Below are 24790 nucleotides of genomic sequence, written 5' to 3'. Positions count from 1 at the left end.
TCCCTGATATGTCAGCAAAACCATTCCCTTCCTTGTGGGGGACCCAAGGCTGGACACAGTGCTTCTTATTACGTCCTGTCATTGCACTGGTCAGAGATTTCTGGAGCCTTTACCAGATCCAAGACAGCTGAGCGTGCAGGGATGAAGTCAGTCGGTCAGTCAGTCTCCGGTTATACCTTTAATGAGTGTGCCATCTTGGTAGAGGATAGGAAGGCAAGTTGGAGACCAAGGCATGAATGTCCACAACATTGATTTGTGACAGAAAATATGGTAAGATAGATGGACACGCTGTAGGAGGAAGAAATGACTTGGGGACAGGAGCAGCCTGATGAAGGGTATGAAGTAGGCCTTGTAAACAGTGAGGAGGAGTTAGACAGGATTTGGACTAAAGTTGCTGAAGGAAGGAAGGAACCAGAGCAATTTCAAGGAGGTGGGAAGAGAAGGAAAAGAAACAACAAAGGATGAATGTTTGGGTTTTTGGAAAGGAAGACTGAGCCAAAATGGAGGATCTTAAATGCCAGGCTGAGGGAACTTGGCCTTGTAAAAACTTTTAGGTAGTGGGGAACCACTGAAGGGGAGTGAATGGGGAGTACCAAGCACAGACCTGTGCGTCAGGAAGATTTTTCTGAGCTTTGTGTACGATGGACTGAAAAGGCAAGAGTGTGGAGGTGGAGGGAGAGGGACAGATCAGGAGACACTAGGAGGTAAATTTGTAGCCTTGTGGCCGCTGGTTGGCTGTAGAGGGTGGAGAATGCAGGGAGAAGTATTCGGGGAAATTAGCCTTGTCTTTCCTATGCTGTATTTGTAGAGAATTTTTTTTAACTTGAATTCAAGATCTCACATTTACCCATTAAATTTAATGTTATTTTTAGCTCAACGCTTCAGTCTTTTGAGATATTTTTGAATCCTCATTCTGTCATCAGAAAATCTTAGCTTTTCCCCACATTCCGTGCCATTCTTGATAAGCAGTCTTTCAGTTTCTTATTATGTCATTTGAAAAAAAAAAAAAACCAGTGTTCAACAGGACGGGGCTAAGTTGAGAATTCGGGGGGCGGGGGCGCACCTCTCGAGACTTCCTTTGAGATTCCCATGTATATGTTACTCAGTGCTTCAGGAGTTCATGTGTTTTTTTTAACTGTGAACCCAGACTGTACCTCAAGAGCAGGGTCGGAAACCTACATTTGAATGCCAAGTTTTTCACCTGTTAGTTATATGACCTTGAACAGTTTCAGCTTCTCTGTGCCTTACTTTTCTCATCTGCAAAAAAAAAAAAAAAAAAAAGATAATAATAATTCTTCCCTCGTAGGGTTGTCTTGAAAATGTTAGTCTTCTAGACCTATTTTTAGCAAAATAGTAAGCTTCCCCCAAAATGATTAGCCGCGACTCTGATGATGACAAAGATTACCTTTATCACCATCCATGACGGTACCTCCTGTATTTTATTATCTGCCCTATGAGAGACTTGTTAGATTTCTTGCTGGTGTCTTTCGAGTCCTAATCCTTATAATGCAGCTACCTTCCCGCTCAGGTCTCCCCAGATGGACACGTACAAGTCTGCAAAGGACAGTACTAGGTATTTGTTCAGGAACCCTCCCAAGGGGTCCCTTTCACTTTCAGGACCAATGGGCCCTACCCTGCTGAATCTTTGTTAAGAACTCTCGTCTTGGACAGCTTACAAATTACCCTTGGAAACAAGGTCTCTTGACCTTGAGCCAAATTGACCATTTCTTCCTTCAAGTCAAGGAGTTACTCAGGAGAGGAACAAAGTTGGCGTGACTTGTGCATTGTGAGCCCTTCTTGGCTCCTCGTGAGGACCACTTCCTAATTGATCACAAGCCATGTTCAATAACCTGTTCGAGAATTTTACCTGTAACTCCAAACTCAGCCGATTTCTGTCATTTACCTTCTTTTCTTTTAGGAACATCAGGGCGTTTGCTCTCAGGCGTTTTTCACTGTCTGCCAGGGTACCTCTAAGATTATCAGGAAGGCTTCTGTGATTCTCTGCTCTGAATTATTTCTGTGCCCCACGGTCCTTGCCTAAATTTATTAAACCTGTCAGAATATTCTTGGATTTCAGTAACTTGACACAGTTGGTTACTCAATCCTTAAAACAATATGTTGGTTTCTAGGATTTCATGCATTCGACAAATGTTTATTGAGTACTTCTACAAGACTTTGTAGATACGGCAGTGAACTTAAAGATAAAATGCTGCTTTCATGGGGTTTACATTCTGTTGGAGACGGAAGAGAGGAGATACACAATAAATATAATGCATAAACACAAAGAATTTTAAAACAGTAAGTACCATCGGGGGAAAATGGAATAGGGTGAATAGATTCGAGAGTATAGGAGAAGGAGCCTGTAATTTTAAATAGGGTGCCCCAGAGGGCCCGCTCAAGTTGAAGTTTGAGAAGAGGCCCAAAAGAATTTTGGCAGTGAGATAAAGTATCTGGAAAGAGTGCCCTGGCAGAAGGCTAAGGCCCTGAGGCAGGACTCTGCATGACACGTTCCCGGAGCCTCAGCAGGGAGACCAGTGTGATTGGAGTGTATTAGAAGGACATCCATGGGGCGCCTGGGTGGCTCAGTCGGTTGGGCGGCTGACTTCGGCTCAGGTCATGATCTCGTGGTCCGTGAGTTCAAGTCCCGCGTTGGGCTGTGTGCCGACAGCCTGGAGCCTGTTTCGGATTCTGTGTCTCCCTCTCTCTGACCCTCCCCCGTTCATGCTCTGTCTCTCTCTCAGAAATAAACGTTTAAAAAAAAAAAGAAGGACATCCATGGGGCGCCTGGGTGGCTCAGTCGGTTGAGCGTCCAACTTCGGCTCAGGTCATGATCTCCCAGTTCGTGAGTTCGAGCCCTGCGCCGGGCTCTGTGCTGACAGCTCAGAGCCCGGAGCCTGCTTCGGATTCTGTGTCTCCCTCTCTCTCTGCCCCATCTCCACTCATGCTCTGTCTCTCTCTGTCTTAAAAATAAAACATTTTTAAAAAGTTAAGAAAAAAAAAAGAAGGACGTCCAAAAGAGAACAGGGGACAGACCATGGAGGGCCTTGTCAGCCATGGTAGGGGTACTGAGTTCAACTCTGAATGAAAGGGGGAGCCACTGCAGGAATTGTGCCTAGGGCCAGCATGATCTGACTTACATTGTAAAACGTATTGAGAATCGGTTGTAGGGCCACAAGGGTGGAAGCAGGGAGACCATGTGACGGCTGCTGTGGCAATCCAGGTGAGAAACGGAAGACCGTCTCCTAGCAGAGATGGTGAGAACTGGTTGAATTCCGAATATATTTGGAAGGGCCAACCTGCGTGATTCCCTGCCTGATTAGATAGTGTGAGAGAAGGAGAGGTGTCAAAAATGACTCCTGGGATTTTTTATTTGAAAAGACAGAGTTGCCGGCTCTTGAGACAGAGGACCCTGCAGGTGTGGGAGCAAGCAGATGAGGAATTCAGTTTGGGGTGTCTCAGGGCGCCTGGGTGGCTCATTTGGTGAAGCATCCAACTTCAGCTCAGGTCATGCTGTCATGGTCTGTGGGTTCGAGCCCCGTGTCGGGCTCTGTGCTGACAGCTCAGAGCCTGGAGCCTGCTTCCTATTCAGTGTCTCCTCTCTCTCTGCCCCTGCCCCGCTTGTGCTCTGTCTCTGTCTCTCAAAAATAAATAAATGTTTACAAAAACATTTACATTTGGAGTGTCTCTTAGGCATCCACGTGGAGCTAGGGAGCAAGCAGTTGGATGTATGCCTCCAAAGGAGAGAGGTCTGGCCATCAACATATAAATAGTAGCTATAAATGGTGTTTAAAACCATGGACGGGAGTGAATGCAAACATGACAGGGAAGAGGACTATGGGTTTGAAGAAGTTTGCAAGGAGAGGAGAAGTCACCAAAGTTGACTGAGAAGCAGCCCCCAGTGAAATAGGAGGAAAGTCAGAGAGTAGGGTGTCCCAGAAACCAAGGAAAGAAGGGGGAGGGGGTGATCAGCATTCAATCAGCATTAGAACAGAGCAGTGACTGAGCGACAGATTTAACAGCATGGAGGTCATAGGGGATCATCATGAGAGTGGTTTCTGAGGACCGGTAGGAGCAAAACCTGGAAGGGTGTGGGCTTAGGAAAGAAACTGAGAGTGGGGAACTTGTAAATGTAGGTAAAACCCCTATAGTGAGATTTGGCTGCCATGGGGGACAGAGAAATGACACGGCTGGAGGGTTAAGGGCACATGAAGGGTTTTTTTTGTCCTTTTATGTGTTATTTTAAATAGAAGAAATCAGTGCGTGTTTAATTACTCTTCAAATGAGTACTGTTAAGAGAAAAGAAAATTCCTGATGTAGGAGAGAAAGGGGCAAATTGCTGAAATTCTGGTTTTGGGCTTGTGAGTAGAAGCAGGACATAATACCCAACCGGAGTGACTGGCCTTAGGCAGGAACATGGATAGGTGTTTGTTTGCCGTGGCTTGGCCTTCTAGGGACTGAACTATTTCTGTGTCATTCATGTGTCACCGTGTTGTCCAAACAGTACAACTGTGTCTCCATTATACCTACTACTTCTGGGAACATAGCTACTGCTTTTGGTTCCTGATATATTGTGGTCATCAAGAGTACCTTGATTCATTCCCCCAGGAGTCTGTCCCACTGTGGTGTCCCTCCTGGCCGAATTCCCTGGAATGGTGTTCACTTATTGGTGCCCACGATCAGATCCTCGCATATATATTATCTGTAGTGATCTACCACCGTTGCTGAAGTGTAGGCTTGGGATGAATTATCTCAGGGATGGGAGAAGTAATTCTGTGTGTCTTTGAAGGGGAATAAATAGAAAATCGTTTATATGGCTGTTATACGACAACACACACTCACACATACACACACACACACACACACACACACACACACAAACACCACATATAATCCCATGATGCCTGTTGCCTATTGCTTAATCAGGTTTTTCAAGCCAGAGAGAAAGTGTTTTCTTATTGTGTGTCTCTGAAGATGCAAAGTGTCCTTACTTCCTCTCTTCCCATTTATTGCCCTCCCCCCGATTGGCACCTGCTGAGGAGTAATTAGGGCAGTCCTAATTTGGACAGCCAAATCCTGATTACAGTGAGAGGAAAAACAGGAAATGTTCTAGTTTTGCTGCCAGCAAATGACTGACTTAAATAGAAAGCCATATACAATTCAAATGATCCGAAATGATATAACATTGGGGAAGGAGGAAGGGAAGAGGGAAGCAGCGCAGTCTGATTCTTTCTCCGCAGATAGTCTTTTACAGAAATGATCAAATCCACAAGCTCACAATGCCCTCTGCTGAGAGCTGGCTTGTTTTCTGAGTTTACCATGAGAACCTGAGCGTCCACTGGGAGTTGAGAGATCTGAGGGAAGGTCAGAGACATCTCACCTCTCTGTGAGCACCTCACTCTGGAGAGAAAGACTGTACCGTCTAATGATGTCATGTTACATGCTTTGGATAAAGAGAGGTTTCCTAAAAGGGTAATGAGGACTAGAAGTCTTTTCCTTAATTAGTCACACCCCTTGGGGCTCGGAGGAAAACTCAGCTGTGAATTCTCCACTGCACGTATTCTCAATCAGGCAGTCGGTCCATTAGTCTGCTATTTCCAAGCTGAATGCCAGTCTCCCTCTGCTTATTCTTTATTCTGGGGTACCACCAGCAGCTTAGGTGTCCCCAAATAGTCACTTAAAGGTTGGAAATCATGGGTTTTTTTTAAGTTTCTGCCTGTTCCAGTTCAACGTCAGTTCATTAAAAAGAAAAAAAATTTTTTTTTTTTTTTTGGCCTTTCTGCATTGGTTTGGGCCTGGTAGAGAATACAAATAAACCATCTTCTAATCTTTGAGGCTCTGTTGACATAAGTCAGGAGCATGTTTTCATCAGGAGAAGGTATAACCATCCTCGGGGTTTACAGAAAACCGAGAACTGGTGCCAGAGCATGAAGAAAGAGTGACGTGGTGATGAACTTGCAATCGCTGATGGCAGAAACCAGGTCTGGCACAGGGCTCGGCAACTGATTGGCCCTCGGTATGTTTGCTGCACGAAGGAGGAGCTTCTTAGAGACTGAACAGGTTGAGCCAGCAGTGGGGTAGCATAGGTGGGTGTGATGTGTGGGGGAGACGTTGAGAAATCACAATGAGCAGGTGGACATCGTGGTTGGGTAGGAATGGGCGGAATAGGGGAGTTCTGAAAACTTCCCGTATCAAGGGAAGGAATACTGTCGGAGGTCGTGGCGAGGAGGCTGACCTACCTTCTCTGTGATCAAAGTGGTGTTCTAAGATCTCGGTGGCCCCGTTGTGCTGAATAGAAACTGGACACCGGGGCCCGTGGTGGGTCTTGAAGCCCTAGGGTTTCCTGTGTCTCCAGAGGCCAGGGTTCTGCGGACTGAGAGCTTGTTTGAACTTGGCCTTGCTGCGTTCATAACCCGGCTGAGGTCACGGGACATGGGGGTGGGAGCGCATGCACTAAAAGCCAAGTCTGTCTGGCTTAAAGCCCGAAGAAGAGGCAGTTTTGAAAACCTAAACTAACTTTGAATCTCAGATGAGCCAAGGGAACGCTGCAAGCTCCATGCAAGCTTGTCTCCAGGTTTTCCTCTTGAAACTGTGTTATACCCCTCACCCCCTTGGCTTACATAGCACTGATATATTCATTTGTACTAAATATTGAGCAGATACAAAAGAACACTTATAAAATATGTACACTATCTGGTTCATAGAGAGCACTCAGCAAATGAGAGCTTTTATTTGTTCCTATAGTTTATTATGCATGACTATTCTAGCATCCCATTATATTGCAATTTAAACATTTTTTATGATGCATTATCTGATCAGTTATTGGTTTACATGCCTTTCTCTCTCAGAAACATTATGGATTCACATCAGACTTATTTGGGGGAGATTTCAAAGCCCACATACTGGATTTCCCACACTAGGGCCCCCTGAGTGATGGGCCTGGGTGAGAATAATTTTGGGGCGCCTGGGTGGCTCAGTTGGTTAAATGACTTCGGCTCAGGTCCTGATCTCATGGTTGGTGAGCTTGAGCCCTACATCAGGCTCTGTGCTGACAGCTCAGAGCCTGGAACCTGCTTCAGATTCTGTATCTCCCTCTCTCTCTGCCCCTCCCCCACTTTTGCTCAGTCTCTGTCTCTGTCTCTGTCTCTCTCTCTCTCTCTCAAAAATAAATAACAAACATTAAAAAAAATGTTTTTAAATGTCCCAAAAGTGATTCTCATGGCTGTTACTGGTCTAAACTCTGAGGATCTAGAAGGAAATTATTATGTCTTTCTCCACATAATTATCTCCAACTTTTAGCATGATGTCTGTATATAGGCCCCACTGACATGTTCACTGATCACGTGAATGATTTCCCTCTGCCTTCCGAGTGCACATCAGCTGGTACAGATGCTGCCCATGCAGGCAGGTGGCCCACAGATTCCAGAACAAGCAGCCAATTGTCATTTCTCCCAGGTAACTAACTCAGTCGACCATGATCAGATAGGAGTCTCTTGTAGTAACTTTGCTACAAAGGAATAACGACCTGGACAGGAATGGAACCCTACTCAGGAAAGGACACCGTCACTGTGCAAGGGACTGTCAGGCATTAACTCGTCTCCTCGATCATAACAGTCCTGAAGACAAGACTCCCGCCATCTAACCAGTAAGAAAATGGACTCGGCTAAGGTCACAGGGTGTGCGGGTGGTTGTACGTGAGCTAAAAGCCAAGTCTGTTTGGCTCTAAAGCCCAGAGAAGAGACCCTGGAGTTAAAGAGGAAACGGGAAACCTGAGAAATGTTTCAAGTGGTTCAGAGAGACATGCTAATAGGAGCACAAGCTCCAGAACAATTGACACCGGCCCAATTCAGGTTCTGCCCTCACCAGACACTTGATCCTGAGCAGACCTTGGTAGTTCATCTATCAGATGGGAATAATCACAGTGCCCATCACATGAGATTATTACTAGGATGACAAGAGTTTTAATCCATGTAAAGTGTATAGGAGAATGCCTAGTTCATAGTAAATGCTCAAGAAGTGTCAGCTGACAGTTATTGCTGCCGGTGTTTTTGTTATTTACTTTAAAATTAATTCACTGGGGCGCCTGGGTGGCTCGGTCGGTTAAGCGTCCGACTTCGGCTCAGGTCATGATCTCGCAGTCCGTGAGTTCGAGCCCCACGTCGGGCTCTGTGCTGACCGCTCAGAGCCCGGAGCCTGTTTCAGATTCTGTGTCTCCCTCTCTCTCTGCCCCTCCCCTGTTCATGCTCTGTCTCTCTCTGTCTCAAAAATAAATAAACATTTAAAAAAATTAAAAAATAATAAATAAAATAAAATTAATTCACTGATCATATTGTTATTCACTAATAAGATGGCAAAAGAAAGGTATTTTTATAACATCTGTTATTTCCCTGGTGTTTTGTCCTTCGGTGTGGTATTCATTCATTCATTCATTCATTCATCCATTGCTTGATTTATTCCACAGTTATTTGTGAAGCACTTTTAGGGGCCAGCATTGTTCTGGATCTAAGAGTATAGAAGTGAATAAAACAGGCAAGGTCCTGCCTTCATGCATTTTACGCCCACATGGAGGACACAGAATACAAGCAAGTAACAATCACAGTCAATTTCTCAGAAATAAGGGTGAGGGAAAGACCTTGCCGAGGACCTTGATGTTTGAGCTAAATTCTGAAGGTTGAGAAGGAGCCATGTGGCAAGATGGGGAAGAGCATTCCAGGCAGAGGAGGGAGCAGGTACAAAAATGGCAAGAGGCTTACAGCCTAAGTGCATTAAGCCTAGTGTAACTGGAACAGAGGGAGAAAGAAGTGAATAGTGAGTAAGGTTGAACAGGTGCAGGGGTCAGATCATTTGGGTTGTTCCTGGCTACACATGAGAATCACATGAGAGCTCGAAGCTGTCCATGCTGAGCCCCCTTTAGAATGTGTAATTGATACATTTTTAAAATGCATCCCAAGTATTTTAATGTACGCCAGAATTAAGGACCATTGACAAAGGATCTCAAGGCCAGGGAATTTGGGTTTTATTCTAAATGCAATAGGATGGCATTCAGGGTTGAAATAGGCAGTTGCCTGGCCTGATGTCTTTCCATAAAGATCTTCAGGATATTCATATTTAAAGTTGCTTGTCATAAGAAAATCTGAACACTGACAGTTGAGGCATATTTTAGATTAATTTGTGGTCTTCTGTTACAACACAATTATTTTCTTCTTGGTTTTTTAAAATATCAGTTATGACTGTTCATATGAGAACTTGTCTATTTAAAGGTTGTTATTAAATCATGCCCAAGGGTTCCTTCTGTAAACTCTCAAATTTCAAATCCTTTTCCACGGGTCTTCCTGAACTCTTTCTGTGTCCCCTGAGCCAGAGTACCCAGATGTTTCTGAAGTTGTGATTCCTAGGTAGAAATCCATACCGTCATAAAGCTCTCTGACCAGCGTTGAGTGGTCAGAAAAGTAGCCTAATAGAAAAGTAGCCTAATGTCTCTCTGCTCTTTTCCTACTTATTCTGCCCCATCTTCTCTTAAGGGATTTCAGGGTGTTGTGTTTGTGTTTATTTCAATTAGAGGCATAGCACTACCTGTTACTTTTGCATCCCTCATCGTCATTGTCACTGTGTCACTGGACATCGCGTTACAGTGTGGCCTGCTACGGGTCCGGTCATTCACAGTCGAAAACCCACTACAGCGTCTCAATGAGAACCATCTCTGTCCACGGTTCATCAGGCTGTGCGTCTCATCTGTCTAGCTTGGCTCCTGGGTTTTGAAGTATCTGGAAGATTCAGTCTGGGAAAGTAAACATCATGCCCCGGCTGTCACCAAACAGTTGAATCCAATTAGCCCCACCTGCCCCTGGTTGTTTACCTAATGAAAGACTCAGCATCCCAGCTGTGTCCAGGGACCAGGCCCATGTGGTATTTCCCAACTGTTCCAGAGAGGAAGCGATGCACATCAGAGCCAGTCCACACCAGCAGATGTTTTCTGAACGAAATTCGCTCAACTGTGTCTAGAGGGTGGACCCTTCTCACGGCCGCCTTATCACCTGTTCCGAGAGGTGCACCGATTTTCCTCTTCCTCCTGGGAACGGGTACCGATAGCTGCACAGATGGCTCTGTCTGTGGCCCATTGAGCCGTGAATTAATTAGTAGATTATGGTTCTGGTAGTGGTGATTAACCCTACTCCTCTTGTGGAATAATTGTTGGAAACGTAGCTCTTCTTTTTTGCGGCTATTCGGGTATGTCCTAGAATGTGGTAGCCCACACAGTCCAGCTGATCACAAGATGAGAAACTAATAAATGCAGTTGGTTAGGATGGAAACTTTGCCATTTGAATTAAAAACTCCCTTCGGGGTAATTGTATGTTGCTAATCAATGCCAGTATTTCAAATTAGAATACTTTGGCATTTGGGATTGATCTTCATTCTGATATGAATTAATAATTTATTGTTGCGCAGTGTATATAGGTAGGCATCTTAGTTCTTTTCGATTACTGTTTTTTTAATAAAATAGGATCTATGAATATTAGTGAAGCCAGTAATATAATATTGATTATTGAATTAAACCAGTCTTTAAAAAATATATGTAAGTAAACAATGTGGGTGCTTTTAATGTAGTCTTTCACTGACATATTTTTTTTTTCATTTCAGCTAGTGCTAAGGTGAAAAATTCTAGATCCCTAAAGTGTACAATGCCACCTCACATCTATATACCCAAACTATTTCCTAAACGCTGACCATCCATGGGCTCAAAGATTTAGATGCCAGAAAACTGAGTTGGGTTCTGACTCCGTGGAACAGAATTTCACCTGGATTACAGTTCTAAGGGGAATTGAACCACCCGGCAAAAGTTCTTTCTAGATACAGATGCTTAAGTTTAAGTTTTATGTAATACAGCTCACAAAATATTCTTCCTTTGTTTTGTTTTTTTTTTTTTTTTAAAAAGCATTTTAAAATGTCAACCCTGGGGGTGCCTAGGTGGCTCAGTTGGTTAAGCACCCGACTTTTCATTTTGGCTCAGGGCATGATCTCACAGTTTGTGAGATCGAGACCTATGCCAGGCTATGTCTGAATGGATGTCACTCATTGATGACAGTGTCTATGAAGGGGAGGAAGGAGCTTCATTAGAAGTAAATGCAGGATCAAGAGGTTGATTCGTTTCTTCTTCTTCTTCTTTTTTTTAATAACATGGGTTGGGGAATATAATGAGAGAGATAGTAGACATATAGGGAAAGGGGGATTTGAGGGGTGGTAGGGAGGATCCCTAAGGGCCTAGGTAGAGGGATTACTGGAAGTAAATGAGAATGAAACAGATTTGAAGACATTTCTGTGGGGGATAGAGATGGAATGTTGAAAAGTATATAATTAGGAACCCTCCTTTCTACATCAGATAGGAAGAGTGTGGGGGATAAGCAATGAGGAGATAAGGGACAAAGGTTTAACAAATAGGCGTTGAGAGAGTGGGAAGGGAAGTTGACCAGAGACAGGTAAAAACACCAAAGAACACTGAGGGCCCACCCGGCATACAGCATCATAAATGTGAGATAGTACCATTCTGTAAGGTTGTATCCAGCACCCCACACACGAATGTGGAAAAGTCACATTGTGGGATTAATTCATAAATATCACAGGAAAGAGGCAAGAAAGTAACAAGGAAAAAAAGAGAATAGAAGGTACCATTGAGAGTAATTTGAGAGACACAAAAGAAGGTTTTATAGTCTAATTTCTGTATCACTGACCATAGTCACTGTTAGAAAACTTTTGCTTATGGTGCATTAGAAAAATTCTAGAAATCAGCTATGGTTCTCTTATTCTAGCTTATTTTCAGAGAACCAGGAGAATATTGTTTCCTACAACGTGAAATCCTATTACCTTGAGTCAGGTGCTGATGAGTCAAGGTTTTTCGGTTTCAGCTTCTTTTGTTGACAAATTGTATGTTGGTTAAGGAGGTTTTATCATGCATACACACAATGCTTGTGTTGTATATTTAGGAATGCATGATGTCTCCTAGTATAATCCTTACGCCAACATAAATTCCTGCCTGTGTTGGAGGGAAAGCTCTCAGTGTGTGGGTCAGCTGGAGAGGGGATAGCCAGCTAATTAGCAGTCTATTCGTAAATAAGTGTCCTTTCTGTCACCTAGAGTTGCTGATGATTTTTAGACCATTGAAATTAGTTACAGTGACAGAAATGTAGAACAGAAGGAGAAGCTTTTTAATTAAGTTGAAATTGGACGTTTAAGATGAATTTACAGGTACATTCTGGTCAGTGCAGTGTTAATAGCTAACCCATGGGCCCTATTAAAGGACTTGAAGCCCGTCACTCTAGGTCACCAGTCAAAGCCCACTGGAGAGAGCAATAATCAAAGACTTTTTCTATCTGACATCAGGGGCAGAAGGTTTCTCTATGATGGTAGATTTACTTTGAATAGAGGGGTGTCCATAGTTCAAAAAGTACCTTCAAGTAGAACTAATTGGTGGTTTAAGCCAAGAAGTCAGAGAACAACCTTTTGTAACACTTTCGACCCTTTCTGGTACCATTTATGTTGTGACTTAATAATATTCTTTTAGATTAAGCGCTTGCCCCACTTGTTATTTGTCCAACATTTCTCTTGAAAGATCCTCCCCCAAACCCTACCATACAGTTTTATTTACCCTAAGGGATTAATTATGATAAGGGCTACTAATTAGTATTATTATGACCTTTCACAATTACTCAACAATGAAGAAACTACGCAGGAAATCGAGAGATAGTTTCCCAGTAATGTGACCTGTTAATGGATGTCATGACTCTAACTCACATAATGGATTATGTTAATAAGAGAGACGACTGTAGTATCTTTTTTTTTTTTTTTCCCCCACAACAGAGGTAGGTGAAAAAGGCTAACTGGGTACCAGGCAATGTGCTAAAGTGTCTCTTTTCCATTGACTATGTTCAGGGGCATTGTCCAGTCAGAAGAGAAACTTGTCATCAGTGCATCTTGGGCAAAGGACGATGATATCAGCAGACTCTTGAAATCTCTACCCAACTGGGTTAACATGGCTCAACCCAAACAGCTGAGGCCAAAGAGAGAAGAGGAGGAAGATTTCATAAGGTAAAAGATCTCTTTTCTAAGTTGTATTAAACATCGAGAGGAAAAACATGTGTTTAGCCAACACTCGCTTGCGTGAAATTGTGGGCAATTCTGAATATCAAGCAGCAACGAAATGAACTTAGTAAAGTCTTTCTGTGCCAACACACCCCATTTCCCATGTGAAGATGACTCTTGTACTCAAAATTTTTGAAGGGCTTGATGTGAATCAAATATCTTTTAACTTGTAGGTCATTTTTCCCTCTCGGGGGAAGCATGTAATTTTTTCATTAACGCATGTATTTATTCAGCAAAGCTGCAGTCACCTTATTAGGTGCCGTACTGTGGGAGCAGGGCAGTTAACGAAGCAAAGTTCTTGCCCGTACAGAGTATATTCAAATTGTTCTCAGCATGTTCTTTAGTTGAACTTTCTGGAAACGGGCTTCTCAATTTTGTTCGTATACATTGGGTTATCTCTGATTGTTTCCTACTTATTTTAAAAAAGTAAGGTCTCTCTTTCAACTTTATCACTCAAAATATACCTCTGTACAATATAAATTATTTACTTAGCCATGACAATATGGCCTAATTTGACGAAACTACTCGTTTTCACCTGGCTGGCTTGCCACAGTGGAATATTTCCACCTGTCACTTTGGAGCTGCATCAAGTAGAAAAAAAATTGAGGTAACACTTTGTCACATTAAAATTAGGTTTCTTCTTGCTGTTTTTGCCTATCCAGGTAAATGAATAAATAGTAAAAAGAAAATAAAAGCACCTTAAAGAGGCAAAGACTAAAAAAAGAAGGAAGGATGTAATGACCAGTATTTTACTTCTAATTCACCGTAGAACTGTGAGCTCATCTTTTTTTCAGAATGTGGGTTGCAACTATAGATAAATAGGTTTTTACTGCTCACAAAGTTGACTGTATTCATACATGAATGATAGTGCCACATTTTCCCAAACTTTTATTATGAAAATTAGCAAATTTCATTGCCGTTTAAAACCTTCTCAAAATCATGAGGCTCAAAAATTCACCTGTAGTGTAACCTAAAGTCCTCCTATTTTTGTTTTCTTCTTCATTATTTACACTGTCTCAGAAATACTCGTCAGCTACTTACATTGATATAAGAAAACTACATGTATAATTTTCTTTTTACATCAATATGGTTTATTTGGTGGGGAGGGGGGCAGAGCAGTTTTAGGTTTACAAAAAGTATTGAGCCAAAAGTATGGCGTTCCCATATGTACCCTCACCCCCTGCCCTCACTTGCCTCTATTTTTAACATCTTGCATTAGTGGGATACATGTGTTACACTTGGTGAGCTAATATTGATACATCATCAGTTGAAGTCTGTAGCTTACGTTAGGGTTTACGCTCTGTGTTGTATATTCTACAGGTCTTGACAAATAAAATGAATGTACCTACCATTATAGTATCTTTTAGAAAAATAGTGGCACTGCCCTAAAACTCTGCTCTTTTCCTCCTGTTTATCCCTGCCTTCCTTTCCCCCAAGCCCCTCGCAACCACTGATTTTTTTCTTACTGTCTCCATAGTTTTCCAGAATATCATATAGTTGGAATCCTAGCCTTTCCAGATTCGCTTCTGTGCTTAGCAATATGCATTTAAGATTTCTGCATGTCTTTTGTGGCTTGAAAGCTCTTTTTTCTTTTTAATCCCTGAATAATATTCCATTATGTGGATGTACTGTAGGATTTTTTTATCTGTTCACTTGGTGAAAGACATTTTGATTGCCTCCAAGTTTTGGCAATTATAAACACAGGTGCTGTAAACACTTGTGTACAGGTTTTTGTGTGGATGTAAGTTTTTGATTGATTTGAGTAAGTACCATGGAATGTGATTGCTAGATCATGCACTAAGAGTATGTTTAGTTTTGTAAAAAATCTTCACTGTTTTCCAAAGTGGTACTATTTTGCATTCCCCATATCAGCAGTGAAGGAGAATTCCTCTTTAGCATTTGGTGCTAAGTTTTGGACTTGGTACATTCCAGTAGGTGTAAGTGATATCTCATTGTTTTGATTTATATTTCCCTAATGACATATGGTGTTGAGCCTCTTTTCATATGCTTATTTGACATTTGTATATATATTTTTGTTGAGATGTCTGCTCATTTTTTAATTGGGTGGTGTTTTCTTATTGTTGAGTTTTAAGAATTCTTTGCATGTTTTGGACACTTTTATCTGATACATGTTTTACAAAGATTTTCTCCTAATCTGTGCCTTGCTTTTCATTCTCTTCACAGCTTCTTTTGTAGAACAGAAGTTTTACATTGTAATGAAGTCCAACTTACTGATTGTTTTTCTTTTATGGGTCGTGCTTTTCTGCTTTCTGACTTTAATTGAGTATTTTATATGATTCTACTTTTTCCTCTCTTAGCATATAAATTATGCTTTTCTTTTACCTTTTTTTTTCTAGTGGTTTCCTTAGAGTTTGCGGTATACATTTATAACTAATTCAAGTCCACTTTCAAATAACACTCTACCACTCAATGGGTAATGCAAGCACCTTATAACAAAGTATTCCCTGTTCCTCCTTTGTGTCCCTTATGACATTGCTGCCATTCATTAATTTCATTTACCATAAGCAATAATCACTATATGTATTGTTATTATTCTTTTGAACAAACTGTTATCTGAGAGATAGATTAAGAGTAAGAGAAATAAAAGGCTTTATTTTCCTTCATTTATTCCTTCTCTAGTACTCTTCCTTACCTAATGTAGATCCAAGTTTCAGAACTAAATAATTTTCCTTTTCCCTAAAGAACTTATTTATTTATTTTAATGTTTGTTTATTTTAGAGATAGACAGATTGTGAGTAGGGAAGGGGCAGAGAGAGAGGGAGACACAGAATCCGAAGCAGACTCCAGGGTCTGAGTTGTCAGCACAGAGCCTGACGTGGGGCTCGAATCCATGAACTGTGAGATCATGACCTGAATCGAAGTCGGTGGCTTAATCCACTGAGCCACCCAGGTGCCCCTAAAGAACTTCTAACATTTCTGTAAGGCAGGTCTGCTGGTGACAAATTCCCCCAATTTTTAAAAATTGGCTTCATTTAGTGATTCGTAATTTGGGTAGCAATCCCATCTAGCAAGTGGATGGGAGATCGTAGATTCCCTCAATTTGTTTTTGTCAGAAAAAGTATTTCTTCTTTGCTTTTTTTTTTTTAACGTTTATTTATTTTTGAGACAGAGAGAGACAGAGCATGAACAGGGGAGGGTCAGAGAGAGGAAGACACAGAATCTGAAACAGGCTCCAGGCTCTGAGCGGTCAGCACAGAGCCCGACGCGGGGCTCGAACTCACAGACCGCGAAATCATGACCTGAGCCCAAGTCGGCCGCTTAACCTACTGAGCCACCCAGGCGCCCCTCTTCTTTGCTTTTGAAAAATAAGTTTTCAGGATACAAATTTTTTAGGTCGGTGATTTCTTCCTTTTAACATTTTAAATATTTCACTTCATTATTTCTGCTTCTATGGTTTTTGAAGAGAAGTCTAATGTAATTTTTATCTTCGTTCTTCAGTAGGTAATTTTCTTCTCAAGCTTCTTTCAAGATTTTATTCTTTGTTTTTGAATTTGTGCCATTTGAATATTGTATGACTAAGGGTAGATTTTTTTTTTCTGGTGTTTATCTTGCTTGATGTTCTCTGAGCTTCCTGGATCTGTATTTAGATGTCTGTCATTGGTTTTAGGAAATTCTCAGTCACTATTGCTTCAGATATGTCTTCTGTTACTTTTTTTTTTCTCCTCTTTCTTCTTCTGGTATTCCCATTGTGCATATATTCCCATTGTGCACATTTTTTAGATATTCCACAGTTCTTGGATATTCGTTTCTGGCTTTTCATTCTTTTTTCTCTTTGGATTTCAATTTTGGAAGTTTCTATGGACATTTCCTCAAGCTCATTGATTCTTTCCTTGGTTATACCCAGTCTACTGAAAAGCCCGCCAAAGATGCTCTTCATTTCTATTACGGTGTGTTTGATTTCCAGAATTTCCCTGTGATTCTTTCTTAGAGTTTCCATCTCTCTGTTTACATTACCTGTAGTTTACTTTTTACCAAATATATATGATATAGGAACATATATTAAAAGCACACCTTGGTATATTTTCATACTTTTTATTGTGTAACCTGTGCCCAAATTAAGAAACAGAGCAGTAGCAACAACAAGCCTTTTCATGCTTCCTGCTAGTCACTACTTTGCATCTCCAAAAGTTGCCCTTATCTGACCTCTAAACACAGAGATTAGTTTAATCTTTTTTTGTGTTTTATATAAGTGGAATCATGAAGTTATATATTCTTGTGTGGCTGGCTTCATTTGTTCCCCATCATGTTGGCAAGATTCCTCCGTATTGTTGTGTATAGATCCTTATTACTCTATAGTCTGTATTGTATTACATTGTGTGAATACACAAGTTTTTTTTTTTTTAATTTATTACGTGTGTGTGTGTGTGTGTGTGTGTGCATGCATTCATTTACTCTACTGCTGATAGGCACCTGGGCATTTCTAGGTTGGAACTATTTCAAATAGTGCTGCTATAAATATTCTACTACCTGTATTTTGGTAGCCATATGTATACATTTCTTTTGGCTATGTTCTAAGAGTAGAGTTGCTTCGTCACAGGATATTCATGTGTTGAGTTTTAGTACACACTGTTAAGTGGTTTTCCAAAGTGGTGGGAGGAGTTTACACACTCAGAGCAGTGTATGAGAGTTCGGGTTGCTCCATATCTCATCTATACTTGATATTTCCTTTTTTTTTTTTTAATTTTAGCCTTCTTGTATTGGTAGAGGTCTCTTGTTGTGGTTTAATATCCATTGATCTCGTGACTGATGAAGTTGAGCACCTTTTTTATGTGTTTATGTTGTGACTGATGAAGTTGAGCACCTTTTTTATGTGTTTATGTATGTACCGGCCATTTGAATATGTTCTTTTGTAATATATTTGTTCACATCTGTTGCTCATTTTCAATTACATTGTCTGTCTTTTCCATACTGATTCGTAGGCGTTCTTTATATATCAGGATGCAACTCCTTTGTTAGAGATAGGTATTTAGAAATCCTTGTTTATACCAAAGTCACAGAGCTGTTTTCCTCAAAAACCTTTATTGTGCTGAATATATTTTTCCACAACATCTGAAATAAATTATAAACTCTTGCATTTTTATTTCCTCTCCCTGCTCTCTACTCCTCCTCTTTTTTTAATCTTTTAACGTTTATTTCTTTTTGAGAGAGGTAGAGAGCAGGTAGGGGGAAGGGCAGAGAAAGACAGATAGACAGAATCCGAAGCAGGCTCCAGGCTTGAGCTGTCAGTGCACAGCCTGATGCAGGGCTCGAACCCACAGACTGTGAGATCGTGACCTGAGCCGAAGTCGGATGCTCAACTGACTGAGCCACCCAGGTGCCCCATATACTTCCCCTTACTTTAGATTGTATTGTCATGGTAATAATAGCAAAGAGTAGCCTCATGAGTTGTTTTTTCTATCTAGAGAGGTCAAGAATGATTGAGACACTGATTAATTAGAGCCTCGAATAAGAATAATCAAACTGACCTTGGCACAGAAGTCGGGCCACAGGCTCCCCTCGGTCTTAGTATTACTGTCACATTTTCCTGCTGCCAAGTTTTTAAGAGATCTGGGTAAGCATATTGGCACACCTTCTCTTTAAGTGTATCCATTTAATCATATCTATAGCCTGAATAGTTTTATTAGAAGTAATTTCTGGAGGATAAATTATTTTCCTCAACTTTTCAGGTTACTTTAAATGAATGTAAATCTTCTTCCTATTTCCTTGGCTTATTATTTTGTAACCCCTTAATTGTCTTCTACGTTTGCAAAGAGATTTTCAATTAGTTTTATTAGTGTCTCAAGTAGCTCAGAAGAAAGAGTTTCTAGCCCTAGTCCAGAAAAGAGGATGCCAATCCAAAGAGCCGCGTATCTGTGCACCACCTCACGCTTCTGACTTAGAAGAGCTAGACTGGGGTCCTGGTTTTTTACTCATGCTCTGCTCACTGAATCTTACCACTCTCCATCTAAAATTTGAAGGCAAAGCCACTTACACATACATTTTAAAAAAATTTTGGTGAACCTGAATGTACGTCAAGGCAGTATATATAAAGTCAAGTATAACCTTAGGTATGTTATTCAGCGAAATGTTATATGTGTTTATACCCATGGAACCCCCTCCCAGATCAAAATACAGAACCTTCCTAGCACCCGGATGGCTTACCCTCAAGATAAGCACTATTCCGACTTGTATCACCATAGATCAGTTTTGAATGGCCCCCAATTTTATATATGTTTAATCGTAGTATCGGGTTCATTTTGCTGAACATTGTGCCTGAGAGATTTGCCCGTGGTTCTGCAGGTAGACATAGCTTGAAAACAAATTATATGTACTTTAACAGTAGAAAAGTAATTTTTTTCGATCTTTTGTTTATGATTCTTTCCTCTTAAACTGTCACATTCTCTATTCTGATTAGAAGTTGAGAGCAAAGATAAGTAAGAGTGAACACCCTTTGTTGATATTCCAATATGGTAGAATTGATAGAGCCTTGATGTAGCACATTAGAGTACCGTGGAGCATGGCGGGAGCCAAAAAGACTGAAAAGTCACACTCCCCTCCTATAATTAGTTTTTAAAGCTCAGAGGGCTATTTGGCGCATGAATGAATATAGAATCGAGTGCCCTTTGCATTGAATAAAGGTTATATTCCCTTCATTACTAAATGAGGCCCTTTCCTATTCTTGTATTTTAACCAAAAAATAAAGTGTGTTATTTCCAGGTTTAACTTTGAATAGAGGGGGGAAAAATAGGTCAAGCCAGGGCTTTAATACAAAAAGGAAAAATAGCAAATATCCCTTTGTTCCCAAAGAAGCTGAAAGCAGGCTCTCTAGCCTATTGTCTTTGCACCTGTCATATATATGTATATATTTATCCTTTTGGGATCAATGAATATCTACTAATAAAAGCAGTCCCGCTTCCTGGAGATGTAATTAACCAAAGAGGTAAGGTGTTGGGACAAGTAACAGGGGTGAGGAGGGATTGTCTAGGATTGGAGCAGGCCGTATGTGTTAGAAAGACTGTCCCCCAAAACCTCTAACCCCCATGTCACTCGGGGACCCTGGATTTCAAAAAGAAGAATCCTTTCTCGAGAGCTAGGTTTGAAAATCCTTAAGTAGATAAATGTGTTTGGCGAGACCAGGACCAGAGTTTTCAGGTGATAGAAGTCAAAGAATATGGAAAGCCTACGAATTAGTCTTGAAGTATAGCAGGCAGAAAGACGAATGATAGAAGATTGTGCAATCGGTTCCAACAGTTACAACAATCAGAGTTGACAGTGCCCGGAACCGTACAGCAACGTTGTGAGTTTTCAGGTAAGTTATTCCCATTCAGATGAGAAGACTGAGGTGTAGAGAAATTAAGTCACTTCCCCCAGATTTACAGAGCTACTAAGCAACAGAACTAAAATTTGAGCCCAGGGGGTCTACTCTCAGAGCTACCGCCCTACAAACCACCAGCCTAAAAATATACCAGGAGTTTACAGTTTGGGACATTCGAATTATTCCTTCATTTTCATTGATCATTATAATCTCGACTGATTTGCTAGTCATTATATGCTAATGTCAGACATTTATCATATAGGTGCTTTTCCTCTAGATTTAGTTTGCAATTATTAGTATTCATTATATGACATTGTTATGAATTCTCTGAGTTTTATGTTTGTCATCAAAGAAAAGAAAAAAGAAAAAGAATCATTGTTGAAAGAAGAGGACATAGAGGGGATGAAAATACGAAAATGATATAAAAGAAATTATGTAGGTTCAGATAGAGTGTGATGCAGACCTAAGTAGGGAAGAGAGACTAAGGATATTTTAGCTATTTTTAGTTACTGAGTTTTTTAAAAGATAAACTTTTCATGTTATCTGGAGAATCAAGTGAGTGCTGTGTTCATTAAGGGTGCTTTTTGTTGTTTTATGAAATTTGGAACTCGGTATGATTAAAGAACAGCAAAAGATTATTTTCAAAGAGCAAGACCATTCCTGACATTTTATTTGGCATGAGTTCCACATTGGATGGTTAAGGAAGAAAAGAGCCAGAGCAAAAGCAGAAAGGAGGTTTGCATATTCACCTGCCTTCTGTGAGACCCTAGTAGTACATCACAGATCCTCAATAAATGTGGAATGCGTGAAGCTGGATTTAAAAATAGGAAGAATCCCCCACTCTTCGAATGAAAAGAATAAAATGTAAAGAATGGTGAGCCGGTATCGTCATTGGGAGAAAATGCCTTCTGTGGCCCCTGTAAAGGTTGCCCACGTAGGAATATGCTCCTTTTAGAAGCTCACTAGTTTCCAGTCTCCGCATGGCCATTAATTAGTGTGTTTCACTTTGCTTTTGCCTTCGGTAGGTCTTTATACCTCTTTGGTTTCTTCAGCCCGCTCAGATTAGACAGAGAGGCAGAAATCTAGTAGGTTTAGGAATATGTTTAGATGAAACATGGCATGAGTAAAGTAGAGCATAAATAACTTTCGTAACAATTTCACTCAGAAATTTAAAAGGTTCTCAAGACAAGCGTAAGCAACAGCTGTTAAAAGGTTCCCAGTAGCTACAGCTATTGAAGAATCTTCAGATGAATTGAAGGAACAAGTAAAAAAATCTAGTGCAGGAAAAACAGACTAGCTAGCTTGAACAGGACGTTCATTAGAATGGAGACATTTATTCCACTATCTCTGCAGGCTTAATATGACTTTAAAAATATAATTATAAGAGGAAAGATGAATCAGAAAATATGAATATATTAACTAAGTACAGGGGCAGAAAATGCTTTGCTAAAATGTTTTTTTCCCCTCATTTAAACAAGATGAAGGTCATAGATGGATGTAGGGCATTGCCAGGCAAGAATGGATGAGAAGCAGACTTAAATCTCAAAGTTAAACAAGAAAGACAGGTAATTAACTGGAGACTCAGCTACAAAACATATCAATTAATGTTCAGGACGATCGCATTAGGCACTTTGTTATTATATTATAACGATACCACTCTTGTTAGCGTAAGATCGGCAGTAAATGGAAAAACACTTAAAATCTCCCCTATATATATTCCATAAATGCTAACCTATTTAGACAATTATTTGAGGATTATAATTATTCATTAGTGTTACTTAAAAGTCACTAATAAAGCATCTCTACATTGTGTTTATTGTAGAGTTTCAGATCATGGAATTATTTAACTTTTTAAACTTAGATTTTACTTCATTTAACACCATTCTCCTCTCTCACTTAGAATCTTAATCAAAGAACAAATAATCTCCCTGATTTAATCCCACGCAGCCCTTCAGAAAGAGGCTGAGAATGATGTTCTGTGCCATTGTGGAGGGAAGGATATCTGTTACCTAGCCTGGGGTAGGAACCGGAAGAGGTGTTCCTAAGACACCGGCCAGCAGTGAGCTGGTCTAAAACCACCGCTGAAAAGTCCTGCTCTTGTCATTCCCCAGCTCTGTGCTGCAGGCTGATGTCCCTGCCAGTTGATTGAGGACCACTCACCTTCTCACCCGCATCCCTTTCTCCCTACTGAACTTTCTCTGGTTCTCAGCCTACCTTGCTCATTCCTACCTGTGTGTCTTTCTATGTGCATTACTCTTCCTGGAATGCCCTCTGCCTATCCCACCCCTGCCTCCTGTACTCCAGCCCTGTTCAGCTTGCAAGACGCACAGCTCAGGTATCAGCTCCTCCAGCATTTCCCTCTGGACACCCTTTCCCCCTCTGCACCCCTTCCCGTTTTCCTTCTGGGTAAGGAGCTCCCAGTCTGGGGGCGGGGGGGTGGGGTCGGTGGGGTAGTTAAATAAGCAATTTGTAGTGTGGGGAGTCCTGCTAGAGGTAAAGATATGTGTAAAAATATAAAAGACCAGGGGAAACATTAAAAATAATAATATAACTGCATCAGGAACGGTGAGTGGTATAATTGAAGGAGGGAAGAAGGGTGGTCAGAATCAAAATGTGGAAAATTACTACATCAGCAAGTAGCAGTTTCCATTGGTTATGTAGAGAGGTGGATATGACGACTGGAAGAAATAGGAACAGAAATTGTTTTTTTAAGCTGTAGGTGCTTTTTTTTAGGGTCACAGGACTAAGGATGAATAGGAGTAGGACAGGGGAATCGTTGCTCAGCATTATAGATTATTTAACTACGAGTAATTGTTACTTAGTTTTAATTTTTTATTTGACTAAAAAAAAAATCCACATATCCTCAAACCCTGTTACTATTGACTGCCAGCTCACTAATCTGAACACATTGCCATTCCAACATTTTTTTTATCCCTGAAAAATATCTTTTTTATTTTTTTTTTTTTATGTTTATTCATTTTTGAAAGACAGAGACAGAGCACAAGCAGGGGTGGGGTGGAGAGAGAGGGGGACACAGAATCGGAAGCAGGCTCCAGGCTCCGAGCTGTCAGCACAGAGCCCAACGTGGGGCTCGAACTCACGAACCAGGAGATCATGATCTGAGCCGAAGTCGGACGTTCAACCGACTGAGCCAGCCAGGCGCCCCATCCCTGAAAAATATCTTAATCTTAAGCCAGCTTCACTTTTCTGCCAATTTTATGCAAAGCATTTACTCTTCTCTGTATTACCTCACTTTGCCTGAGGCATTCCATCTCTTTCTTTGTCTTCCTCCTAAAACCCCTGAGCCCCCAATCATTCATCAGTTCCTTCCCCTTCTCTGTTCCAAGAAAGCTACCTTGAAGACAGGCCACCTAATTGCTTAGTTTGGGAGTCATTGTCTTTGCTTGAGATCAGTTGTTTCCAGTCTCTGCTCAGCGTAGATTTAGATTATTTAAAGGAAATTGTATGGCAATTTGAGAAATAACCAGAATGATCAATGAACTGGAATATTTCGGTGAGGAAGTTCAATGGTACATTAATTTTGATTTCTAAATCTATAATCATTCTTGGTAGTTAAAAAACCAAAGTATATGTTCAACTTATAATTACTGGTTATTTTAATCCTATATTTGATCATCTGTTTTGAAGCTTAATAAATGTTCTTAATGGAAAACTAAACTGCATACCTCAGAAGTCCTAGCACCTGTAGAAAAACCTTGTGCCTCATTGTTTATATTCAGTGTTGTTTGACAACATCCTACAAAGAAAACTTAGTAGCCAGGCTTATTTGAGTAGCTTGGCTAAAGGAGGAGACATTCTTGTTCCAAGCTAACAGAGCGCTTCAATGCAATTTTATTCCAAGTGGATTCTATATCAGAACACTGAGCAGGTGCTATCAGCCTGAAAATAATGTGCTGTTCACAATTAGCTCTTTGCTTGTTAGAACCCAGTATTAATTTCCATGGAATTTTTCACTCTCCCTACCCACTGTTACATCAGTGTACTCGTCTCCTTGGGTCTAACAAGGGGGTACAGAATGTGGGGAAACCCTGGAGACTCAACTTTGGGTTCATCCTCACTCTGCCCCTAATTCTCTGTGTCTTTAACCAGCTTCCCTCACTTCTCTGCACCTCTGTCCTTCCTTTCTAAATGACAGTCCTCTCTAAATGACTCTGCACCTCTGTCCCTCCTCTCTAGAACTTACAGGCCGGAGAGTGAGTGAGTGAGTGAGTGAGTGAGCAGGTGTGTGTGTGTGTGTGTGTGTGCGTGTGTGTGTGTGTGTATGTACACTACATTAGGTCATGCTGAATGTTCAGGAGAATCATATTTTCATACTGTGAATTT

At 41.0% G+C, this 24790-nt stretch overlaps 1 protein-coding gene across 3 annotated transcripts in view; it reads left to right on the top strand.

Moving 5' to 3' along the window:
- EXOC4 (exocyst complex component 4) overlaps nucleotides 1-24790 on the top strand; it is a 761449-nt gene that overhangs the window by 602649 nt on the left and 134010 nt on the right. For all 3 annotated transcript variants that reach the window (XM_058728677.1, XM_058728676.1, XM_058728678.1), the window contains one exon: nucleotides 12922-13077. In XM_058728677.1, the coding sequence (XP_058584660.1) occupies nucleotides 12922-13077 (156 nt within the window). The remainder of the gene's footprint in view (nucleotides 1-12921; nucleotides 13078-24790) is intronic.

Source organism: Neofelis nebulosa, chromosome 4 (assembly GCF_028018385.1).
Source record: "Neofelis nebulosa isolate mNeoNeb1 chromosome 4, mNeoNeb1.pri, whole genome shotgun sequence".
Taxonomy (NCBI): domain Eukaryota; kingdom Metazoa; phylum Chordata; class Mammalia; order Carnivora; family Felidae; genus Neofelis; species Neofelis nebulosa.
Note: the sequence above shows the minus strand (reverse complement) of the source record. Positions and strands in the feature narration are given on the sequence as shown.